At 43.0% G+C, this 20,569-nt stretch overlaps 1 protein-coding gene across 1 annotated transcript in view; it reads left to right on the top strand.

Moving 5' to 3' along the window:
* LOC129821377 (integrin beta-2-like) overlaps window positions 1–20,346 on the top strand; it is a 31,353-nt gene extending 11,007 nt beyond the window's left edge. The window contains exons 5-16 of the mRNA XM_055878990.1: window positions 359–529; window positions 3,519–3,760; window positions 4,162–4,320; window positions 4,540–4,635; window positions 4,873–4,962; window positions 5,213–5,347; window positions 9,438–9,631; window positions 9,892–10,124; window positions 10,346–10,565; window positions 10,882–11,093; window positions 11,365–11,531; window positions 19,213–20,346. Of these exons, the coding sequence (XP_055734965.1) occupies window positions 359–529; window positions 3,519–3,760; window positions 4,162–4,320; window positions 4,540–4,635; window positions 4,873–4,962; window positions 5,213–5,347; window positions 9,438–9,631; window positions 9,892–10,124; window positions 10,346–10,565; window positions 10,882–11,093; window positions 11,365–11,531; window positions 19,213–19,278 (1,985 nt within the window). The 3' untranslated portion in view covers window positions 19,279–20,346. The remainder of the gene's footprint in view (window positions 1–358; window positions 530–3,518; window positions 3,761–4,161; window positions 4,321–4,539; window positions 4,636–4,872; window positions 4,963–5,212; window positions 5,348–9,437; window positions 9,632–9,891; window positions 10,125–10,345; window positions 10,566–10,881; window positions 11,094–11,364; window positions 11,532–19,212) is intronic.
* Window positions 20,347–20,569: the final 223 nt, after the last annotated feature.

Here is a 20,569-nt window from a genome sequence, read left to right as displayed (position 1 = left end):
TAGACTTTCAGCATTTTGAAGTAGTCAACTGGGTGGGACTTCCTATGGGTTAAGGAAAGATCACAGAATTACATCCAGGTCACCACCAGGGATCTGCCAATTAATTAAACTCCTCAGCAATCATTCCATAACTGCATATGGCAGTAAATACCTAACCTTGGCTTTATGCCCTCTGTCCAACTCTATGGCTGGAACATATTAAAAGTAGCCCTAAGTAATCAAACAGAATGAAATGATCTTAAAATAGCAAATAAATAACCAAAATTTCATCATATCACATTATCATCATGTGCTTTTGACTTGACATGTTTTTATGTGCTTGAGATTTCAGTTTTCACCTTGATTTGGCTTTGTTCAGGGCTGCCTCGGACGTTCAAGCTGGACTTCCGGAGAGTGGAGGGCTATCCTGTTGATCTCTACTACCTGATGGATCTCTCCTACTCCATGGAGGACGATCTGAGGAGCATCAAGACTCTGGGAAACGAGCTCTTTAAAGCTCTGCAAGGCATCACAAAACAAGGGCGAATAGGTGATATCATCAAATATTATTTTACTCTTTTATTTGCATTTGGTGTAGCATACCTTGGGTGCCAGGTTGGTAAGATTTACCCATTTGGGACATTTTTATTAATTCCATTCCAACAGCAGTGTAAAGGCAGTCAATGTTGTTCTCCCCCTTTAACGAGGAGGAGCATGGATAGGACCAAGATGCGGATTGAGGGAAATAAGCCATCTTTTAATGAACAAACAGCAAACAAGACACTACAAACTACAAAACAACAAACGTGACTAACCTTCAACTGTCCTGTGAGGACACAGGAACAAACACCCACAAAACACCAGTGAAACCCTGGCTGCCTTTGTATGACTCTCAATTAGAGACAAACAATACACACCTGTCTCTAATTGAGAATCATACCAGGCCGAACACAAAACCCCACATAGAAATACAAAACATAGACAAACCCACCCAACTCACGCCCTGACCAACTAAAATGAATACAAAACAAAGGAAAACAGGTCAGGAACGTGACAGAACCCCCCCCTTAAGGTGCGAACTCCGGGCGCACCAGCACAAAGTCTAGGGGAGGGTCTGGGTGGGCGTCTGTCCACGGTGGCGGCTCTGGCGGTGGACGAGGTCCCCACCCCACCATAATCAATCCCCGCTTCTTTATCCCCCTCCCAATGACCACCCTCCCACTAACCCCACCTAAATGAAGGGGCAGCACCGGGACAAGGGGCAGCACCGGGACAAGGGGCAGCACCGGGACAAGGGGCAGCACCGGGACAAGGGGCAGCACCGGGACAAGGGGCAGCACCGGGACAAGGGGCAGCACCGGGACAAGGGGCAGCACCGGGATAAGGGGCGGCAGGTCCTGGCTGAGGGACTCCGGCAGGTCCTGGCTGAGTGGCAGCTCCGGACTGTAGGGCAGCTCCGGACTGTACGGCAGCTCCGGACTGTAGGGCAGCTCCGGACTGTCGGACGTCTCTGGCAGCTCCTGACTGGCGGGCGTCTCTGGCAGCTCCTGACTGGCGGGCGTCTCTGGCAGCTCCTGACTGGCGGGCGTCTCTGGCAGCTCCTGACTGGCGGGCGTCTCTGGCAGCTCCTGACTGGCGGGCGTCTCTGGCAGCTCCTGACTGGCGGGCGTCTCTAGCGGCTCCTGACTGACGGACGGCTCTAGCGGCTCCTGACTGACGGACGGCTCTACTGGCTCGGGACAGACGGGCGGCTCTAATGGCTCGTGGCAGACAGATGACTCAGACGGCGCTGGGCAGACAGATGGCTCAGACGGCGCTGGGCAGACAGATGGCTCAGACGGCGCTGGGCAGACAGATGGCTCAGACGGCGCTGGGCAGACAGATGGCTCAGACGGCGCTGGGCAGACAGATGGCTCAGACGGCGCTGGGTAGACGGGCCGTTCAGGCACCGCTGGGCAGACGGCAGACTCTGGCCGGCTGAGACGCACTATAGGCCTGGTGCGTGGTACCGGAACTGGAGGTACCGGGCTGAGGGCACGCACCTCAGGGCGAGTGCGGGGAACAGGAACAGGGCACACTGGACTCTCGTGGCGCACTCTAGGCCTGGTGCGTGGTACCGGAACTGGAGGTACCGGGCTGAGGGCACGCACCTCAGGGCGAGTGCGGGGAGAAGGAACAGTGCGTCCAGGGCTCTGGAGACGCACAGGAGGCTTGGTGCGTGGTGCCGGAACTGGAGGCACCGGGCTGGAGACACGCACCATAGGGAGAGTACGTGGAAGAGGAACAGGGCTCTGGAGATGCACTGGAAGCCTGGTGCGTGGTGTAGGCACTGGTGGTACTGAGCTGGGGTGGGAAGGTGGCGCCGGATATACCGGACCGTGAAGGAGGACACGTGCTCTTGAGCACCGAGCCTCCCCAACCTTACCAGGTTGAATGGACCCCGTAGCCCTGCCAGTGCGGCGAGGTGGAATAGCCCGCACTGGGCTATGCAGGCGAACCGGGGACACCACCTGTAAGGCTGGTGCCATGTACGCCGGCCCGAGGAGACGTACTGGAGGCCAGATACGTTGGGCCGGCTTCATGGCATCCGGCTCGATGCCCAACCTAGCCCTCCCAGTGCGGCAAGGTGGAATAGCCCGCACTGGGCTAAGCACGCGTACTGGGGACACCGTGCGCTTCACCGCATAACACGGTGTCTGACCAGTACGACGCCCTCTTACTCCACGGCAAGCCCGGGGAGTTGGCTCAGGTATCCAACCCGGCTTCGCCACACTCCCCTTTAGCCCCCCCCCAAGAAATTTTTGGGTGAGCCTCTCGGGCTTCCGTGCTAGCCGCGTACCCTCATACCTGCGCTCCTGGGCTGTGGCTGCCTTCTTCTCCTCCCGAGAGCGGCGATTCTCTCCCACCTTAGCCCAGGGTCCTTCTCCATTGAAAATTTGCTCCCAACTCCATTCCTCTTCTCTCCATTGCTTTAGTTCTTTCTCTCTCTCCTCAATCCGCTTGGTCCTGTTGTGGTGGGTGTTTCTGTAAAGGCAGTCAATGTTGTTCTCCCCCTTTAACGAGGAGGAGCATGGATAGGACCAAGATGCGGATTGAGGGAAATAAGCCATCTTTTAATGAACAAACAGCAAACAAGACACTACAAACTACAAAACAACAAACGTGACTAACCTTCAACTGTCCTGTGAGGACACAGGAACAAACACCCACAAAACACCAGTGAAACCCTGGCTGCCTTTGTATGACTCTCAATTAGAGACAAACAATACACACCTGTCTCTAATTGAGAATCATACCAGGCCGAACACAAAACCCCACATAGAAATACAAAACATAGACAAACCCACCCAACTCACGCCCTGACCAACTAAAATGAATACAAAACAAAGGAAAACAGGTCAGGAACGTGACAAGCAGAGCTAAAGTTTTTCAAATGATTTCAAATAGTATTTGAACCAAGGTCTGTCTCAGCCTCAATTCCTAATCTATCTATGAGTGTCCATGAATCTTATTTTTATAACCTTTATCTTTTGCTGCAGGCTTCGGCTCTTTCGTAGACAAGACTGTCCTGCCTTTCACTAACACCAACCCAGAGAAGCTGAAGAAGCCATGCGCCGAAAAGGAGCAGTTCTGTCAACCTGCCTTTGGCTACAGGCATGTTCTTAGCATGACAGAGAACGAAGCTGACTTTAAAAAGGAGGTAGACAAGCAGCGCATCTCTGGGAACTTGGACTCCCCTGAAGGGACGCTGGACGCCATCATGCAGGCTGCAGTATGTGGGGTAAGAGTAGTCTAATCCCACAGGGCAAAAATTGGTTGAACCGACGTTCTATCAACATACTGACATTGAACGTCAATATAATGTTTGGTTAACCTGTTGTCAAAGCAGCATTGTGTATCATAGATAAGTACATACTGTAGATAGATGGGGAAGTAGTCCACTTCTGTAACACCAATCTCTTTTTGCTGTCTTCAGACACAACACTCCCTCACACATGATAGGCTGAACATAGCACTGCATGAGGCTTGCATGCGGGAACAGTAAAAATAAAAAAATAAAAATAAAAAAGTGACTCACACTTCCTCTGTGAGTGTGACTCCAAAAAAACTCCAATGTGGGGTGTAGACTTTTTCGCATCTTTTCCATCCATTTTACATGAAGCCTCCAATTGTTTTCCACAGGACAGGATTGGCTGGAGGAATAGTAGCACTCGGCTAATCGTCCTGACCACCGATGATGGCTTCCACATGGCAGGGGATGGCAAGCTGGCTGGCATACTGGAGCCCAACGACGAGAGATGTTACATGGACAACAAGCTGTACACTAAGAGCAATGACATGGTATGTGATGGTGACATGGGACACATTCAGATCAATATGATTGGTCCTCAACCAAGACTTTGATATACTGTACTGGATATGAAAAATACCGTAAGAGAATATAAAAAATACGTAATGAATGCAACAGTATGACTGGACTGAACTAAAACCTGTATATTCCAACCCTTTTGGCCCTAAACAATTACATTGTTGAGGTTGTAAAAGTGTCTCTGTATGTAGGACTATCCATCTGTTGGTCAAGTGGCTACACAGTTAGAGAAGAACAACATTCAACCAATCTTTGCTGTGACGAAGAACATGGAGAAGGTATACAGGGTACGTGGACTCTTTCTTTCTATCTTTTTTTCTTCCTCAGTTTTTCTATTGTTATAAACGCCAACATATGTAATGCAGTAACTTATTAATACTGCCACATAATAATGAAGAGTATCCTAAATAACTCTCACAGTACGCATGACCACCCCCACCCCCCCAACAAAAAAATACTCTGTTGAGGGAAAATGTACTTGATTCGATTGTGATGTGTTGTCGTCTCGCCTAACTATCTTCCAGGAACTCAGTAGAATGATCCCCAAGTCTGAGGTGGGAGTATTGTCAGAGGACTCCAAAAATGTTGTTGAATTGATCCAAGCTGCCTACAATGTAAGACATTTACAATATTTAATTCTTATTCAGATATTTACAATTTTTTCTTATTCATTTAACAGATTTCTTTAAAAAAAAGATGGTACTCCAATAATTATGTGTTTAATGTGTAGAACCTTACTTGATTTTTATCCTAAACCTCTAGTATCTCTAGTAATAAAGTGTCCGTTTGGATTTGCTTGGGATGTTTTATTTCTGGTGACTTAGCATTGGTGTCAACTCTGAGACTGTTTTGTGTCTGACACAGAGGCTCTCCTCCAAAGTGACGGTGACTCATGATGCTCTCCCTGACAATGTGAGAGTCACTTACACTCCACTCTGTCCTGGAGGGGGACCCGCGGGGGACAAGGGGGTCTGTGATAACGTCAAAGTAGGAGATTTGGTAAGAGCTCAGAAGTAAAAGACTATCACATACCAAAAAAGTATATGGTAACACTTGATAATAACTGAAGTATTAATCAACTATTGATAAAAAAGTAATATGTATTTCATTTTTTGTAAACACTTATGTACATTTATAGTAATTATAAGCAATATAATAAACAGAATGGCTAATTAGTGACATTTATTATAAAGTGTTATACTTTGGTATTTGGAATTTTATAGCTGTTGCAAAAGCAGGAGCTACTCTTCCTGGGGTCCACACAAAACATGAAACATGACATAATACAGAACATTAATAAACAAGAACAGCTCAAGGACAGAACTACATACATTTTTAAAAAAGCACACGTAGCCTACATATCAATACATACACACAAACTATCTAGGTCATATAGGGGAGAGGCGTTATGCCGTGAAGTGTTGCTTTATCTGTTTTTTGAAACCAGGTTTGCTGTTCATTTAGCAATATGAGATGGAACGGAGTTCCATGCAATAATGGCTCTATATAACACTGTACGCTTTCTTGAATTTGTTCTGGATTTGGGGACTGTGAAAAGACCCCTGGTGGCATGTCTGGTGGGGTAAGTGTGTGTTTCAGAGCTGTGTGTAAGTTGACTATGCAACAAAACATAGATTTTCAACATATTAATGTTTCTTCTAAAAAGAGGAAGTGATGCAGTCAGTCTCTCCTCAACTCACAGCCAAGAGAGACTGGTACAGTATGCATAGTATTTATATCAGCCCTCTGATTACAATGAAAAGCAAGACGCGCCGCTCTGTTATGGGCCAGCTGCAGCTTAACTACGTCTTTCCTTGCAGCACTCGACCACACGACTGGACAATAATCAAGATAACACAAAACTAGAGACTGCAGGACTTGCTTTTTGGACTGTGGTGTAAAAAAAAGCTGAGCATCTCTTTATTAGTGACAGACCTCTCTCCATCTTTACAACCATTGAATCTTTATGTTTTACCATGACAGATTACAATCTAAGGTAACACTAAGTCATTTAGTCTCCTCAACTGGTTCAACAGCCACCCCATTCATTACCAGTTTCAGGTGAGGTTTAGAACTTAGGGAATGATTTGTACCAAAAACAATTCTCTTAGTTTAAGAGATGTTCAGGATCAGTTTATTACTGCCCCCCCATTCCAAAACAGACTGCAACTATTTTTTAAAGGTTTCAGTGACTTCATTAGCTGTGGTTGCTGATGCGTATATGGTTGAATCCTCAGCATACATGGACACACATGCTTTGTTTAATGCATGTGGCAGTTCATTGGTAAAAATATAATAGAGTAGAGGGCCTAGAGAGCTGCCCTGTGGTACACCACACTTTACATGTTTGACAATAGAGAAGCTTCCATTAAAGAAAACCCATTGAGTTCTATTAGATAGATAGCTCTGAATCCACAATATGGCAGAGGTTAAAAAGCCATAACACATACAGTACCAGTCAAAAGTTTAGACACAGCTATTCATTGAAGGGTTTTTCTTTATTTTTACTATTTTATACATTGTAGAATAACAATGAAGACATCAAAACTATAAAATAACACATATGGAATCATGTAGTAACCAAAAAAGGGTTAAACAAACCAAATATATTTTAGATTTTCGATTCTTCAAAGTAGCCACCCTTTGGCTTGATTCAGCTATACACACTCTTGGCATTCTCTTAACCAGCTTCACCTGGAATGCTTTTCCAACAGTCTTGAAGGAGTTCCCACATATGCTGAGCACTTGTTGGCTGCTTTTACTTCACTCTGCGGTGCGGTCCAACTCATCCCAAACTATCTCAATTGGGTTGACGTCGGGTGATTGTGGAGGCCAGGTCATCTGATGCAGCACTCCATCACTCTCCTTCTTAATCAAATAGCTCTTACACAGCCTGGAGGTGTGTTGGGTCATTGTCGTGTTGAAAAACAAATTATATAGTAGTCCCACTCAGCGCAAACCAGATGGGATGGCGTATCGCTGCAGAATGCTGTGGAAGCCATGCTGGTTAAGTGTGCCTTGAATACTAAATAAATCACATACAGTGTCACCAGCATAGCACCATCACACCTCCTCCTCCATGCTTCATGGTGGGAACCACACATGGGGAGATCATCCATTCACCTACTCTGGGTCTCACAAAGACATGGCATTTGGAACCAAAAATCTCACATTTGGACTCATCAGAACAAAGGACAGATTTCCACCAGTCTAATGTCCACTGCTCGTGTTTCTTGGCCAAAGGAAGTCTCTTCTTATTATTGCTGTCCTTTAGTAGTGGTTTCTTTGCAGCAATTCGACCATGAAGATCTGATTCACACAGTTTCCTGTGAATAGTTGATGTTGAGATGTGTCTGTTACTTGAACTCTGTGCAGCATTTATTTGGGCTCCAATTTCTAACTCTAATGAACTTATCCTCTGCAGCAGAGGTAATTCTGGGTCTTCCTTTCCTGTGGCGGTCCTCATGAGAGCCAGTTTCATCATAGCGCTGGATGGTTTTTGCGACTGCACTTGAAGAAACTTTCAAAGTTCCTGAAATTTTACGGATTGACTGAAGTAGTGATGGACTGTTGTTTCTCTTTGCTTATTTGAGCTGTTCTTGCCATAATATGGACTTAGTCTTTTATCAAATAGGGCAATATTCTGTATACCACAACTACCATGTCACAACACAATTGTTTGGCTCAAATGCATTAAGAAGGAAAGAAATGAACATTTATCAAGGCACACCTGTTATTTGAAATTCATTCCAGGTGACTACCTCATGAAGCTGGTTGAGAGAATGCCAAGAGTGTGCAAAGCTGTCATCAAGGCCAAGGTTGGCTACTTTGAAGAATCTCATACATAAAATATATTTTGATTTATTTAACATTTTTGGTTACTACATGATTGTGTTATTTCATAGTTTTGATGCCTTCATTATTATTCTACAATGTAAAAAAATGTAAAAATAAAGAAAAACCCTTGAATGAGTAAGTGTGTCCAAACTTTTGACTGGTACTGTATGTTTTTAGAATAACAGAGTATGGTCAATATTATCAAAGGCTGCACTGAAATTTAACAGTACAGCTCCCACAATCTTCTTATTATCAATTTCTTTCAACCAATCATCATTCATTTGTGTCAGTGCAGTACATGTTGAATGCCCTTCTCTATAAGCATGCTGAAAGTTTGTTGTTAATTTGTTTACAGAGAAATAGCATTGTATTTGGTGAAACACAATTATTTCCAATTGTTTGCTCAGAGCTGGCAGCAAACTGATAGGTCTGCTGTTTCAACCAGTAAAGGCCGCTTTACCACTCTTGGGTAGCGAAATTACATTGGCTTCCCTCCAGGCCTGAGGACAAAGACTTTCCTGTAGGCTCAGACGAAAGACATGACAGATATGAGTGGCTATAGAGTCAGCTACCATCCTCAGTATCTTTCCATCTAAGTTATCAATGCCAGGAAGTTTGTCATTGTTGATCGATAACAATCATTTTTCACCTCTCCCACACTAACTTTACAAAATTCAAAAACTTGCAATGCTTTTCTTTCATAGTTTTTTTTATGCACGAATACAATGGCTCACTGTTCGTTGTTGGCATTTCCTGCCTAAGTTTGCACACGTTGCTACATGTAATGAAATAATCATTAAAATAATTGGTGAGTAAGCCATCTGATTCGATGAAAGATGGAATTTAATTTGTTTTACTGCCCATAATTTCATTTAAAGTACTCCAAAGTTTTTTTCCATCATTCTTTATATCATTGATCTTGGTTTTATAATACAGTTTCTTTTTCTTATTTTTAGTTTAGTCACATCATTTCTCAATTTGCAGTAAGTCAGCCAGTCAGGTATGCAGCCAGACTCATTAGCCACTCCTTTTGCCCCATCTCTTTCAACCACACAGTTTTTCAATTCCTCATCAATCCATTGAGCCTTAACAGTTTCAACAGTCTGTTTCTTAACAGATGCATGTTTATGAATAATTGGAAGAAGCAATTTCATAAATTCATCATTTTAGTTAAATGATAATAAATAGCAAAAAAACATTATCCAAACCCATACCACAAATGTACTCATTGCGTCTCCTGAATTCCTCTCAGGTGTCTTTCAACGTAACAGTGACGGCAGATGAATGTATAGACAGGGAGATGTCTTTTCTGATTGGCCCATTGGGCATAAAAGACAAGCTGAAGGTGAGCTTGTCGACTCGCTGCGAGTGTGAATGTGATGACCCCAAGGAGGAGGAACACAAGGACTGCGACAGGAAGGGCAAAGTCAACTGTGGCATGTGCAGGTAAGGCAGGCACTGGCTGGGATATAAAACAAATAGCATGCATTTTTGTTTTACAATATTTTCCAATTACGTTGATATAGTCCATATTGAATCCAATATATGATGCATGATCTCCCCTTCATCCTCCTAGAAGTGCATTGAGTCACCCGTAAAACCAAGGGACTTCTGAGAAACAGGGATTGATATGATCCATCTATTGTAAATGTAAAGTCTTCACAAGCAATCAGTACAGTAGGCTATTTCCTCCCAACTCTGTGCAGTTGCAAAGCCGGCTTCGTGGGTCAGAGGTGCGAGTGCTCCATTGGGGAGAAGGACGAGAGCTCTCTGAGGGCGGCATGCCGGAAGGACAACGGCACGGAGTGCGAAGGACGAGGGGACTGTGTGTGTGGCATTTGCCAGTGCTATGCCCTACAAGGCGGCAGCACCTACTACGGCACGCACTGCGAGTGTGAAAACGAGAGCTGCGAGAAGTTTCAGAACAAACTGTGTGGAGGTGCAGTCTCTGATTAAAATATATGAAAATATCAATAAATAAAAAATAGATAGATATATACAGAAACATTGGAAATATAGATGGAAATATATATACAGTACAATAGAAAGAACACCTGCCATCTGTTAATGACAGTCTCATTATGACTGAGGGTACACATGTGAAGTATTAAAACAATACAAAGAGGAATTCTGACGTAAAATCACGTCTCTGTGTTGAAGGGAACGGGAAATGCCGCTGTAAAAATTGCGAATGCAACCCCGGGTACGAAGGCACCGCCTGCCAATGCAAGAAGTCGGACGAGCAGTGTCGCACACCAAGCGGGAGTGTGTGCAGCGGCAGGGGCACATGCCAGTGTAACCAGTGCAAGTGTATCGAGGGCTACCAGCGGCCCTTCTGTCTGACCTGTCCCGCCTGCCAGACTCCCTGTATAACCAAGGGGTAAGACGGCCTGGGCCCACCTTTTTCACTCACTCAACCACTGTCTTCACTGGCCCCTTTAGGTAATGTTGTTGGATCTATCGTGTACATGTTAAATTGCATCACAACCATAGGACAAACAAAGATGGTTACCATTGACCGTAAAGGATGACTGGTAGAATAGAATGTAGCACTTAAAAATATAATTTCTGCGTGTTGTCATCTTACTCAAAACGAGGGTTTTTTGAACCAAAGCATGTGTTGAAGTCCTTAAGGGAGAAGACAAAATGTTGAGCAAGAAATTTTTCCACTCTCTACCTTGTTCTTCTATTTTCAGGAAGTGCATCGAGTGTCTGGGCTTTCAGACAGGCCCGTTCAGTAAGAACTGCTCCCAGACCTGTAAGAGCATTAATGAATTTGAGATGGTGGAGACATTGCCACCTGGTAAGCCTTGTGACGTGAGGGATGTGGAGAGCTGCCGGGTGTTCTTTACCATTAAACAGTTGGATGGAGAGGACAACTACTCCGCCCAGATACTAAAGACCAGAGGTAAGAGACGTATGTCTTGTGCAACTAAAAAGTATCCCCATGTTACCTTCATTGCCCACAGAAAACAGAAATGTCTGCTGGGGTTTTAATTGACTGACCAAGTTGTTTGATGGGCATCAAGAGAAAGCCTCCAAGTCACACTGAAAGCATCTGAATCTCAGTGTCCGAGAGATGTTTGCTACCAAATGTTTTCACAGTAAACGTAACATGCTATAGCCTCCAGGACTGCTTAAAAATGTATGGTTGTTAATGTCTGTCGTAATTGTTTTAGAGTGTCCGGAGTTGCCAAACATCTACGCCATCATTGGAGGCTCCATTGCGGCCGTGGCCCTGATCGGCTTAGTGATCCTGCTCATCATCAAAGGACTCTTCCACTTGAAAGACGTGAAGGAGTTCCGCAGGTTTGAGAATGAGCAGAAGAAAGGAAAGTGGATGCCGGTGAGTGACATTTGCTAGTTCATAGAAATCATCACTTTGGCCCAGATTTATTATTCCCTTTTTATGCGCTTTTCTCTCTATGTGTATTCTGACAACTAACTTAAGCATGAGAATAACATACTATTCACCCACTATTAGTTTGAAGTGGAGCTTGAATAAATGAATATGTGACCTTGAATTAATTCCCTAATAATTCTACCACCTTTCACGCGCGAGGAAACCATGAATAAGATCTAGCGAACCTACCAGTTGAAATAGCACAATTTTCCATGCACTGTAATGTACAACTTTGTAAGGTCTATTGATAAGAGCGATGTAAATTAGTAATCCATTTGGAGAAGGGGATTGTAAATACGCATAGCAATTGTTTTAGATTATTTTTCCTTATGATCCCTGGACACTAATGTGAAACCAGCCATATGGAAGCAAAATGGAAATCATATCAACATGACATGTACTGCACAGTGAAATGGGATATAAATAGCCAACACAGTCTCACATTCAATTCGCGCATATTTGTACAAAATGTATTTCAGCAGATTTCGTGCGTTTTTGTGCATTTTTGGGGTCTTTTGGGGTGGTTCAATTCGTTTGAAAATACACGAATTTCTGTGCTACTTAATTCGTGCGAAAAGACACAAATTTAACCAGTAGGTGACACACAAGCCGTTGCAACAACCATGTAGACGCGATAATTTGTATTTCATTTTTGTTCTTCTTAATGGCTAATTCAACGTCATGAATATACAGAAATGTTGTCTTTGTTTAACCATGTTTTAAAATGTGTCGTTGTATGCCTATATGTACTGTTTTAGACTTGCTGAACAGAATTTTTGAGAAAAGACGCACATTTACCTGCGACTTAATTCGTGGGAAATATTGTTTTATTAATGCCAATGCTGTTTTCTGTGCTTGATTTCGCTTAATACTTTGGATACTGGTGCACTTGTAATCAGAACGCCTTTTTGTCATGTAGGCAACCATACACGATTTTCTTCATAACCCATTTCATATTTCGTGGAGCCTAAATTACACCATTTTCTTCATAATGCATGTATTACATGTTAATGTAAAATAATGAATTATGTTGGCTTACACTTATGGCCTTTCCAAGGCCTTTCCATACCTTAAGGGAACATTTTAGCACTCGCCATATGGTTAGTGAGAAACGCCACATTGCAAATGTAAGGTCCCTTACTAGACGTCCTGCAACGTTTCTAAAATTCGCGGACGGCGTCGGGCCGTGCGCGGGGGAGAGATCTTTCAGGAAGTCATCAAACTAAATCTCTCGGACGTTCGGTTTCCGTTTTATAAAAATAACACATTTTGGTCATTTTTCCGCAGTCTAGGAAATTCCCACCAGAGGGAAAATAAATAATATTGCAAATGCACAAGCACATTGCAAATGCATGTGGCCTTTTCTCCTAAACGGAAAATATTTCGAAGACGTAATGGACAGTTGGCCCCGAACAAGATGGCGTCGAGGCCTCAACGCTTTTTGAGTTATGGCCATTTTTCTGGGATTAAAGGTCAAAAACGTAAAGTAGGGTGCTAATTTGACCGCTTCACGTCAAAGTACATAAGCATACGGTGTCAGGAAAAAAAGAACCAGCCATTTATCTATCATAATTTAAGAGAAATCGTACATTGACAAATTGGTCATGTTCACAAAAATAATTACAGATCCAGTTGCAGTGTGTTCAGACGAACATTTTTTAAGTGGGTCTCGAAGCTCTGCCACTGCATCGCAGTGCTAGCTGCGCCACCAGAGTCTCTGGGTTCGCGCCCAGGCTCTGCCGCAGCCGGCCGCGACCGGGAGGTCCGTTGGCCTAGCGTCGTCCGGGTTAGGGAGGGTTTGGCCGGTAGGGATATCCTTGTCTCATCGCGCTCCAGCGACTCCTGTGGCGGGCCGGGGGCAGTGCGCGCTAGCCAAGGGGGCCATGTGCACGGTGTTTCCTCCGACACATTGGTGCGGCTGGCTTCCGGGTTGGAGGCGCGCTGTGTTAAGAAGCAGTGCGGCTTGGTTGGGTTGTGCTTCGGAGGACGCGTGGCTTTCGACCTTCGTCTCTCCTGAGCCCATACAGGAGTTGTAGCGATGAGACAAGATAGTAATTACTAGCGATTGGATACCACGAAGAAAAGGGGATAAAAGGATGGAGTGAAAAAGTACGGTGCTTAAAGACACACAAAGCCTGCAATGGCATTGCCATTATCTCCAGGCCGTGCCGAGTTCAACGAGATGCCCCGCTTGACCGTAGCTAGCTCGGTCTGAGTGCAGCGACAGGGACAAGAAGAAGGACCCAAATGACCCTTTGACCTCAATTTCATAGTTTTTTGCTTTTGGGAGACAGAGAGAGAACCGTTAAGGTTAGAAGCACAATTTGACCTCAGGAACGTTCCTAATGTCCTCCCGATCTGTGCAAGCCTAACATTGACCGTGTGGCATTAACCCTTAATAGTTAAAAGAAGGTGTTTACATCAAACAGTTTACAATGACATGTCTCCCCATAGGAATACATTGCCTGCTCCCCTAAATTCAACCTGAAGCCTATGTGGGTTAATAATGCCTTATGAACCTGTCTTCGATGACAATCCATCAGGCCACTATGAGGTCTACCTGTGTCGATTCTAAGCTTCCTGGAGCAACCGGAAGTGGTTAAATCACCCTAAAAGTGTTTGCCATACCCAACCTGCAGTTTGAGAGAAATAGTGCATTCAACCCTATGTAAATCAGTGAGTTCTTAACGTATAGACTTAAAACTCAGGATTCTGTAAAAGCCCACTCCAGTGAGGATATGTGTTTACTTTCAGCTTCCTGTGCCAACCGGAAGTGCCATAATTGGTGTCAAACGGGCTGTTTCGAAGTGTTAAAAAAGTCAAATCTTTCCAAAACTTAATATATGTGAATAGGCAACCCTCATGAACTGTAAATCAGTCATTCATCCCATCATATTTCAAGGAAAAATGTACACACCCACACAGAAAGGATGGAGTGACACACTGAGGGGCTTAGAGGCAGACAGTGCCTGCAATAGTTACTTTTGTTTGAACTTTTAAAGAACCGTCAGACCTAGAGTTCTGAAACATTACAAACCTGTTCTAGAGCTCAGGTCGATTAAGCACGGTGAGTTATGTGGCTCTAGAAGGTTCTCGGACCGATAAAAAGCCTCGGTGCATTTGCATTGACTTCAATTCATTTTGAGCATTACAAAATGGTGACATTTAGAAAAGTCCCAGAGTTGCAAGACTAGGTGCATTGAAACCGGCTCGGCCCATAGAGACCCCGACATTTCTGTCCGATAGCTCATTCAAGGACCCCGTAGCAAGGCATGGAAAAAAGTGGAATTTCAGCACCAATTAAGGTTTTGCTCGGGCACCGAATGACTTATCGAGCCGAAACTTGGGATTCGAGGTCGCCTCACATAGGGCTAAACATAATGTGAAAACTGGACCCGCAGCTAGAACATAACTACGTATTATTTGTTTTATTATGGTTTAAATGGAAGGCGCTGTGAATTTTGGGCCTGCTCTGAAATATGTGATAGTTGGCTTCTAAACGAGTTGGAAAAAGTGAGTTTGGAGTCAGATGGTATCAGTTTGGTGTCTGAAAATATCTAATTAGCTGATGGACACTGACTTGCTAGTTGACTTTTGTGCATTTGCAATATGTTTCAACAGTGAAAAACCACCAAAATAGCATTCTGAAATCACCACTAAAAATGACATCACCATAGCCGTGCCGAGTTCAACGAGATGCCCCTGACCGTAGCTTGCTCGGTCTGAGCGCAGCGACAGTGACAAGAAGATGACCCTTGACCTACATTTCAAGTCTTTTGCTTTTGGGAGATAGAGAGAGAACTGTTAAGGTTTAGAGGCACAATTTGACCTCAGGAACGTTCCTAAGGTCTCTATGCAAGCCTAACATTGACCGTGTGGCATTAACCCTTAACAGTTAAAAGAAGGTGTTTACATCAAACAGTTTACAATGACATCTCACCCCATAGGAACACATTGCCTGCACCCCTAAATTCAACCTGAAGCCTATGTGGGTTATGAATGTCTTATGAACCTGTCTTCAATGACAATCCATCAAGCCACTATGAGGTCTACCTGTGTTGATTCTAAGCTTCCTGGAGCAACCGGAAGTGATAAAATCACCCTAAAAGTGTTTTGCCATACCCAACCAGCAGTTTGTGATATATAGTGCATTCAACCCTGTGTAAATCAGTCAGTTCTTAACGTATAGACTTAAAACTCAGGATTCTGTAAAAGCATACCCCGATCAGGATATGTATTTACTTATAGCTTCCTGTGCCAACCGGAAGTGCCTTAAAATGGGGTCATAGGTGCTGTTTCGAAGGTTTAAAAAAGTCAGATCTTTCCAAAACTTTAAATGTGTGAATCGGTCAACCCTCATGAACTGTAAATCAGTAATTTCGCTAAACAGATGTCAAAGAAAAGCTCTCTCTCACACACACACACACCACACACACACACACACACACACACACACACACACACACACACACACACACACACACACACACACACACACACACACACACACACACACACACACACACACACACAGCAAGGATGGAGTGAAAAAGTATGGTGCTTAAAGACACACAGAGCCTTAAATGCTTTTAGGGGGGATCCAGACTTCCATACCCGCTCTGGGAGCGCTATACTACCGCCCCAAATCAATGGGTGCTGGCCTGAGTGATTTATGGAGGTTTTCAAAAAATATTCTGTTTTTTCTTCTGGAAAATATTTTATGTTTTTTCTTCTCGAGTCAATGGCCTGAGTGATTTATGGAGGTTTTCAAAAAATATTCTAAGTCCAAACTTTTCATGCACCTGGTATTTTTTTGGGGTTACCAGGCGTCATTTTTCAAAACGGTTGAAATTGCTTTTAGGGGGCATCCAGAGTGTCACATGACCGGATGAGGTAACTATTCTTGTTCTTCTTGTAACTTTCCGGTAGGCTAGAAGCTTTCCGGTGTTTTGCTGCTTTCCGGTGTTTTGCTGCTCGACACAGGTCGATGCAGGTATTGCACTTGATTTATCGTTATCGTAACCGTAGGTGCAGCCAAGTGGAAATACGAAAGCTTTCTAGCTATTTCGCACTGACGGTAATTTGAACACAAGAACGTTTCTAGTGAAAAGGTGCTTACACTCAGAGCCATGTATTTACACTCAGCCACCCTAGCCTTATTACGGGTTAACGTTTTGGTAATTTTGGTTGGCCAACAGAATGTAAGACTACAATGTCTGCATACGTTTCCCCAAATGTTATACGAAAAAAAAATGTTTTGTTATTGATGGACAATGGCAAGGCTGCCATTGTATTTTCAGTTACATTCTGTTCAATAAAAATGGTTTACACGTTTATTTTTTAAGAAATACATGGAACTACAACCGAATAAAACACCATTAACCATCATGCATTGCTTACATTCATTCTATCCTGAAAAGTCTGTTCAGAACAAAATCGAAAACAGTACATATAGGCATAAAACCACAATGTTTTAATAGGGATTAAATAAAGACAATATATATATATAACCTCTTATGGTTAAATGGTTAAAAAAAGACAAAATATCTACATATTCATAACGTAAAATAAATAAATACAGGCGATCGCGTCTATGGTTGTTGCAACGGCTTGTGTCGCCTACTGGTTAAATTCGTGTCTTTTCGCACGAATTAAGTAGCACAGAAATTCGTGTATTTTCGCACGAATTAAGTAGCACAGAAATTCGTGTATTTTCAAACGAATTGAACCACCCCAAAAATGCACAAAAACGCACGAAATCTGCTGAAATACATTTTGTACATATATGCGCGAATTGAATGTGAGGCTGGGCTGAAATAGCAGTGCCGATCAGAATTCTGATTGTGTACCCTTATAATATGTGTGCATGAAATTTGGAGACCCAAGCTATAGGCTTATGTAGGGTCGAACCTGCCGAATTGATGTATGCCAGTGTTTCCCAACTCGGTAGTGGGGACCCCAAAGGGTGCAATGCTTGATGATTACTTGATTATTTGAATCAGCTGTGTAGTACTATGACATAAAAACTAAATGTGCACCCTTTGGAGTCCAGAGGACCGAGTTTGGGAAACGCTGATGTATGCATGCCCAGGCTTTTCTCCATTTTTTATTTTACAATTTGTATCATGTTAAATATTAGCCACTATCGGTAGCCACTGTCAGTAATACCCACATACATGTATTTTTGCATCATTCCATTCCGTTTACCTTCCTTTCCCCTCTCATGTCCTTGTAAATTGTTCTTGAGGGTCGCTAGCATTAGTGGATCATCTTAGGCCAACGTTGTGTAATAATTTAGGACATTTAGCCTATTTGAATCATTATGGAACTCAGACCACAGGTACTGTAGCAGGTTAAACCTGGAGCCTGGCGCATATTTCTCAACGACTGGACCGTTGTCATACAGTTCCATGATTAGTGAGAATTAGGGTAGATTTATAGGATTATTGTTCATCCCTTATTGTACTTTTATCCACATTCCAATATTTAATGGATTGAACTTGAATATGGTAACTTTCAGAAGGAATCAAACCACTGTATTTTCTGTACAGTATTTTGTGCGTAAATGCTCTCCAAGTTTTTTTAAAGGATTCATACATACTTTCCTAACCCAAAAATGTGCCTAAATAAGCTACAGGATCAGAGTCCTTTTTTAAATATACCAGTTGGTGCTGAAACGGAGACGAATACGCATAGATGGCTTTCTTTCATTGACCCTTTGTCATGTTTGCTCCCGCTCTTCCCTTCCCCTGGCGCTTGAGGGCGCCAGATTACCCTGCATCACACGCTCCTGCCATCCATCACCCACACCTGCCTTCCCTCGTCACTCGCATCAGCGTTAATGGACTCACCTGGACTCACTTATTACATGTTAATTTCCTCCCCTATATTTGTCTGTTCCCTTGCTCTGTTCCCTGCTGCTGCATTGATTGTTTCTTGTCTAAGTTTCTGTTTGCTGACGCTGTGCTTGTCTCGTTATATGTCCGTCATTTATTAAATGTTACTCCCCGTACCTGCTTCGTCTCTCCAGCGTCATTCAGCGTGACACCCTTATATTCTGAACCCGTTCTCGCAATATATTCTATTGAGTCTGTCGACAAAATTTGAATTAAAGGTGCATCGTATTTAAAGGAATGGCTTAAGACAAGTACTGAAAACCCCATTGAATGAAAACTCCAAGAGGAAATATGTTGGCCGCAAGCGGCATGGTTTACAGTGGTTGAACTAAATGTATTCAGATTGCGCAAAGTAGCCACACCTGCTGAGCGCGTTACTCGACTAAACAAGGTAAATCTGAATACCAAATACTGAGAAGTGCCTAGGAAAGGTACGCGTAGGAAAGGCATAAATTCTTAATTGGGATCGGGCCCTTTGAGAATAGATAGAGCTGCACAGCAGTGGTCTCCAGAACCCGTGGAGACTTGTTTATAAAGCGCTTTTGCAAGATTGGATCAGTAACTGTGCGTAAGTCGAAATCCATGCCAATGTTGTGATTTGCTATAAATGTATGGCTGGCAAAGACAGCAGCTATTTAAAACAAGACACCACATTTATCACTCCAGATATCTGAGTTCCATACAGTACTGATTTTTCATCATATGTAATTTACTATCCCTCTCAATAGGGAGACAATCCACTATTCATGAACGCGACCACCACCGTGGCTAACCCCACCTTCACTGGAGAATAGGATCGGTGACATCAGCCAGCTCAGACGATCAAGTCGGATTCAAATGCATGTACATTTATTGTTTCTGTTTATAAAAAAATAATCTTCCTCCATTTATACGTTGGTGTACAAATAGTATTTTTTTATGTGTTCCAAGACTGAACTCAGGAATGATCATGCACTGATTGGAAAAAACTGCTGCAATGTTGCTACAGGGCCCTTCCACCTAAAAAAGACCAAGAAAGAGGATTTTGACACCCACCATCTCAGATTGTTCTGAAATTGTTTCTGTTAACATTAGCATTCCTGCAACATTATTTTGTTGGAACAATATTTGATATCTGAGAAATGATTCTAATTTATTGCACTAAATTGGCCATTTTAATTTATAGGATTCATATAATATTCAATAATTATAGTACCTAACATCCTATTTGGACCAAACTTTTTCTAACAATGGGTAAGACATGAGGAATCAAAAGAGTGGTCAAAGCCATTCACGGACCCCCCACACCCCACCCCAACAACGAGTATATAGTGTCAGTTCTCTATGTTCGACAAGTAGTATGGACATGTGGCTATTAGTATTGTTTCTTCATCCAATGTAATGTATTCTCAGTGAATTGAGTGATGTTTTTTTTTCCCTGTTCAGAGAAATTAGTCATTGAAGTTCTTGGGTCCTACATCCTGACCACTAAATGGTGCTGTTCCTGCTATTTGGGGATAATTTATTAATGATTTTCTTACCCTGTAAGCAGTCTATGGACCAAGTATGACAGCAACCCATTCTTTGGTTTTGTTTACCTTGCCACTGTTTCAAATGCTAACTTTTTTGAATTTGTGTCACAAATCCAATGCAAGTTAATGGTACCTATATTAGGATAATTCACGCTTTATATCCAAATCATCCTAAAGTTTCAAAAAATGTATTGTGTAACTCAATTATATTATTTACGGCAAGTATTTGTGTAGCTTGTATTTACTTATCTACAATGTACCGTGACTCTACATATCCTATGGGGAAATATTGTGTAAAGCAGCAAATGATCACTGATATTTTTCATTACAAATAAAACTCTTTCTTGATTTGATGGACTCCAGCTCATGATTCAGAGAAAGTGATGCACTCTGCAGTCATCACAACGACAGAGCATCTACAGAGACCTACTATTGTGTACCCTAGCAGCGCTTCCCTTCTTCCCCCCCCCCCCTACATTTTAATAATATTCAAATTCATATTATCAACAAATCTACTATCTCATCTTCCTATTATGCAAAGCTTGATGTCAGGAAAATACCTGACTTTCAAATC

Source organism: Salvelinus fontinalis, chromosome 23, assembly GCF_029448725.1.
Source record: "Salvelinus fontinalis isolate EN_2023a chromosome 23, ASM2944872v1, whole genome shotgun sequence".
Classification (NCBI taxonomy): domain Eukaryota; kingdom Metazoa; phylum Chordata; class Actinopteri; order Salmoniformes; family Salmonidae; genus Salvelinus; species Salvelinus fontinalis.
This window is presented reverse-complemented; position numbering and strand designations above follow the sequence as displayed.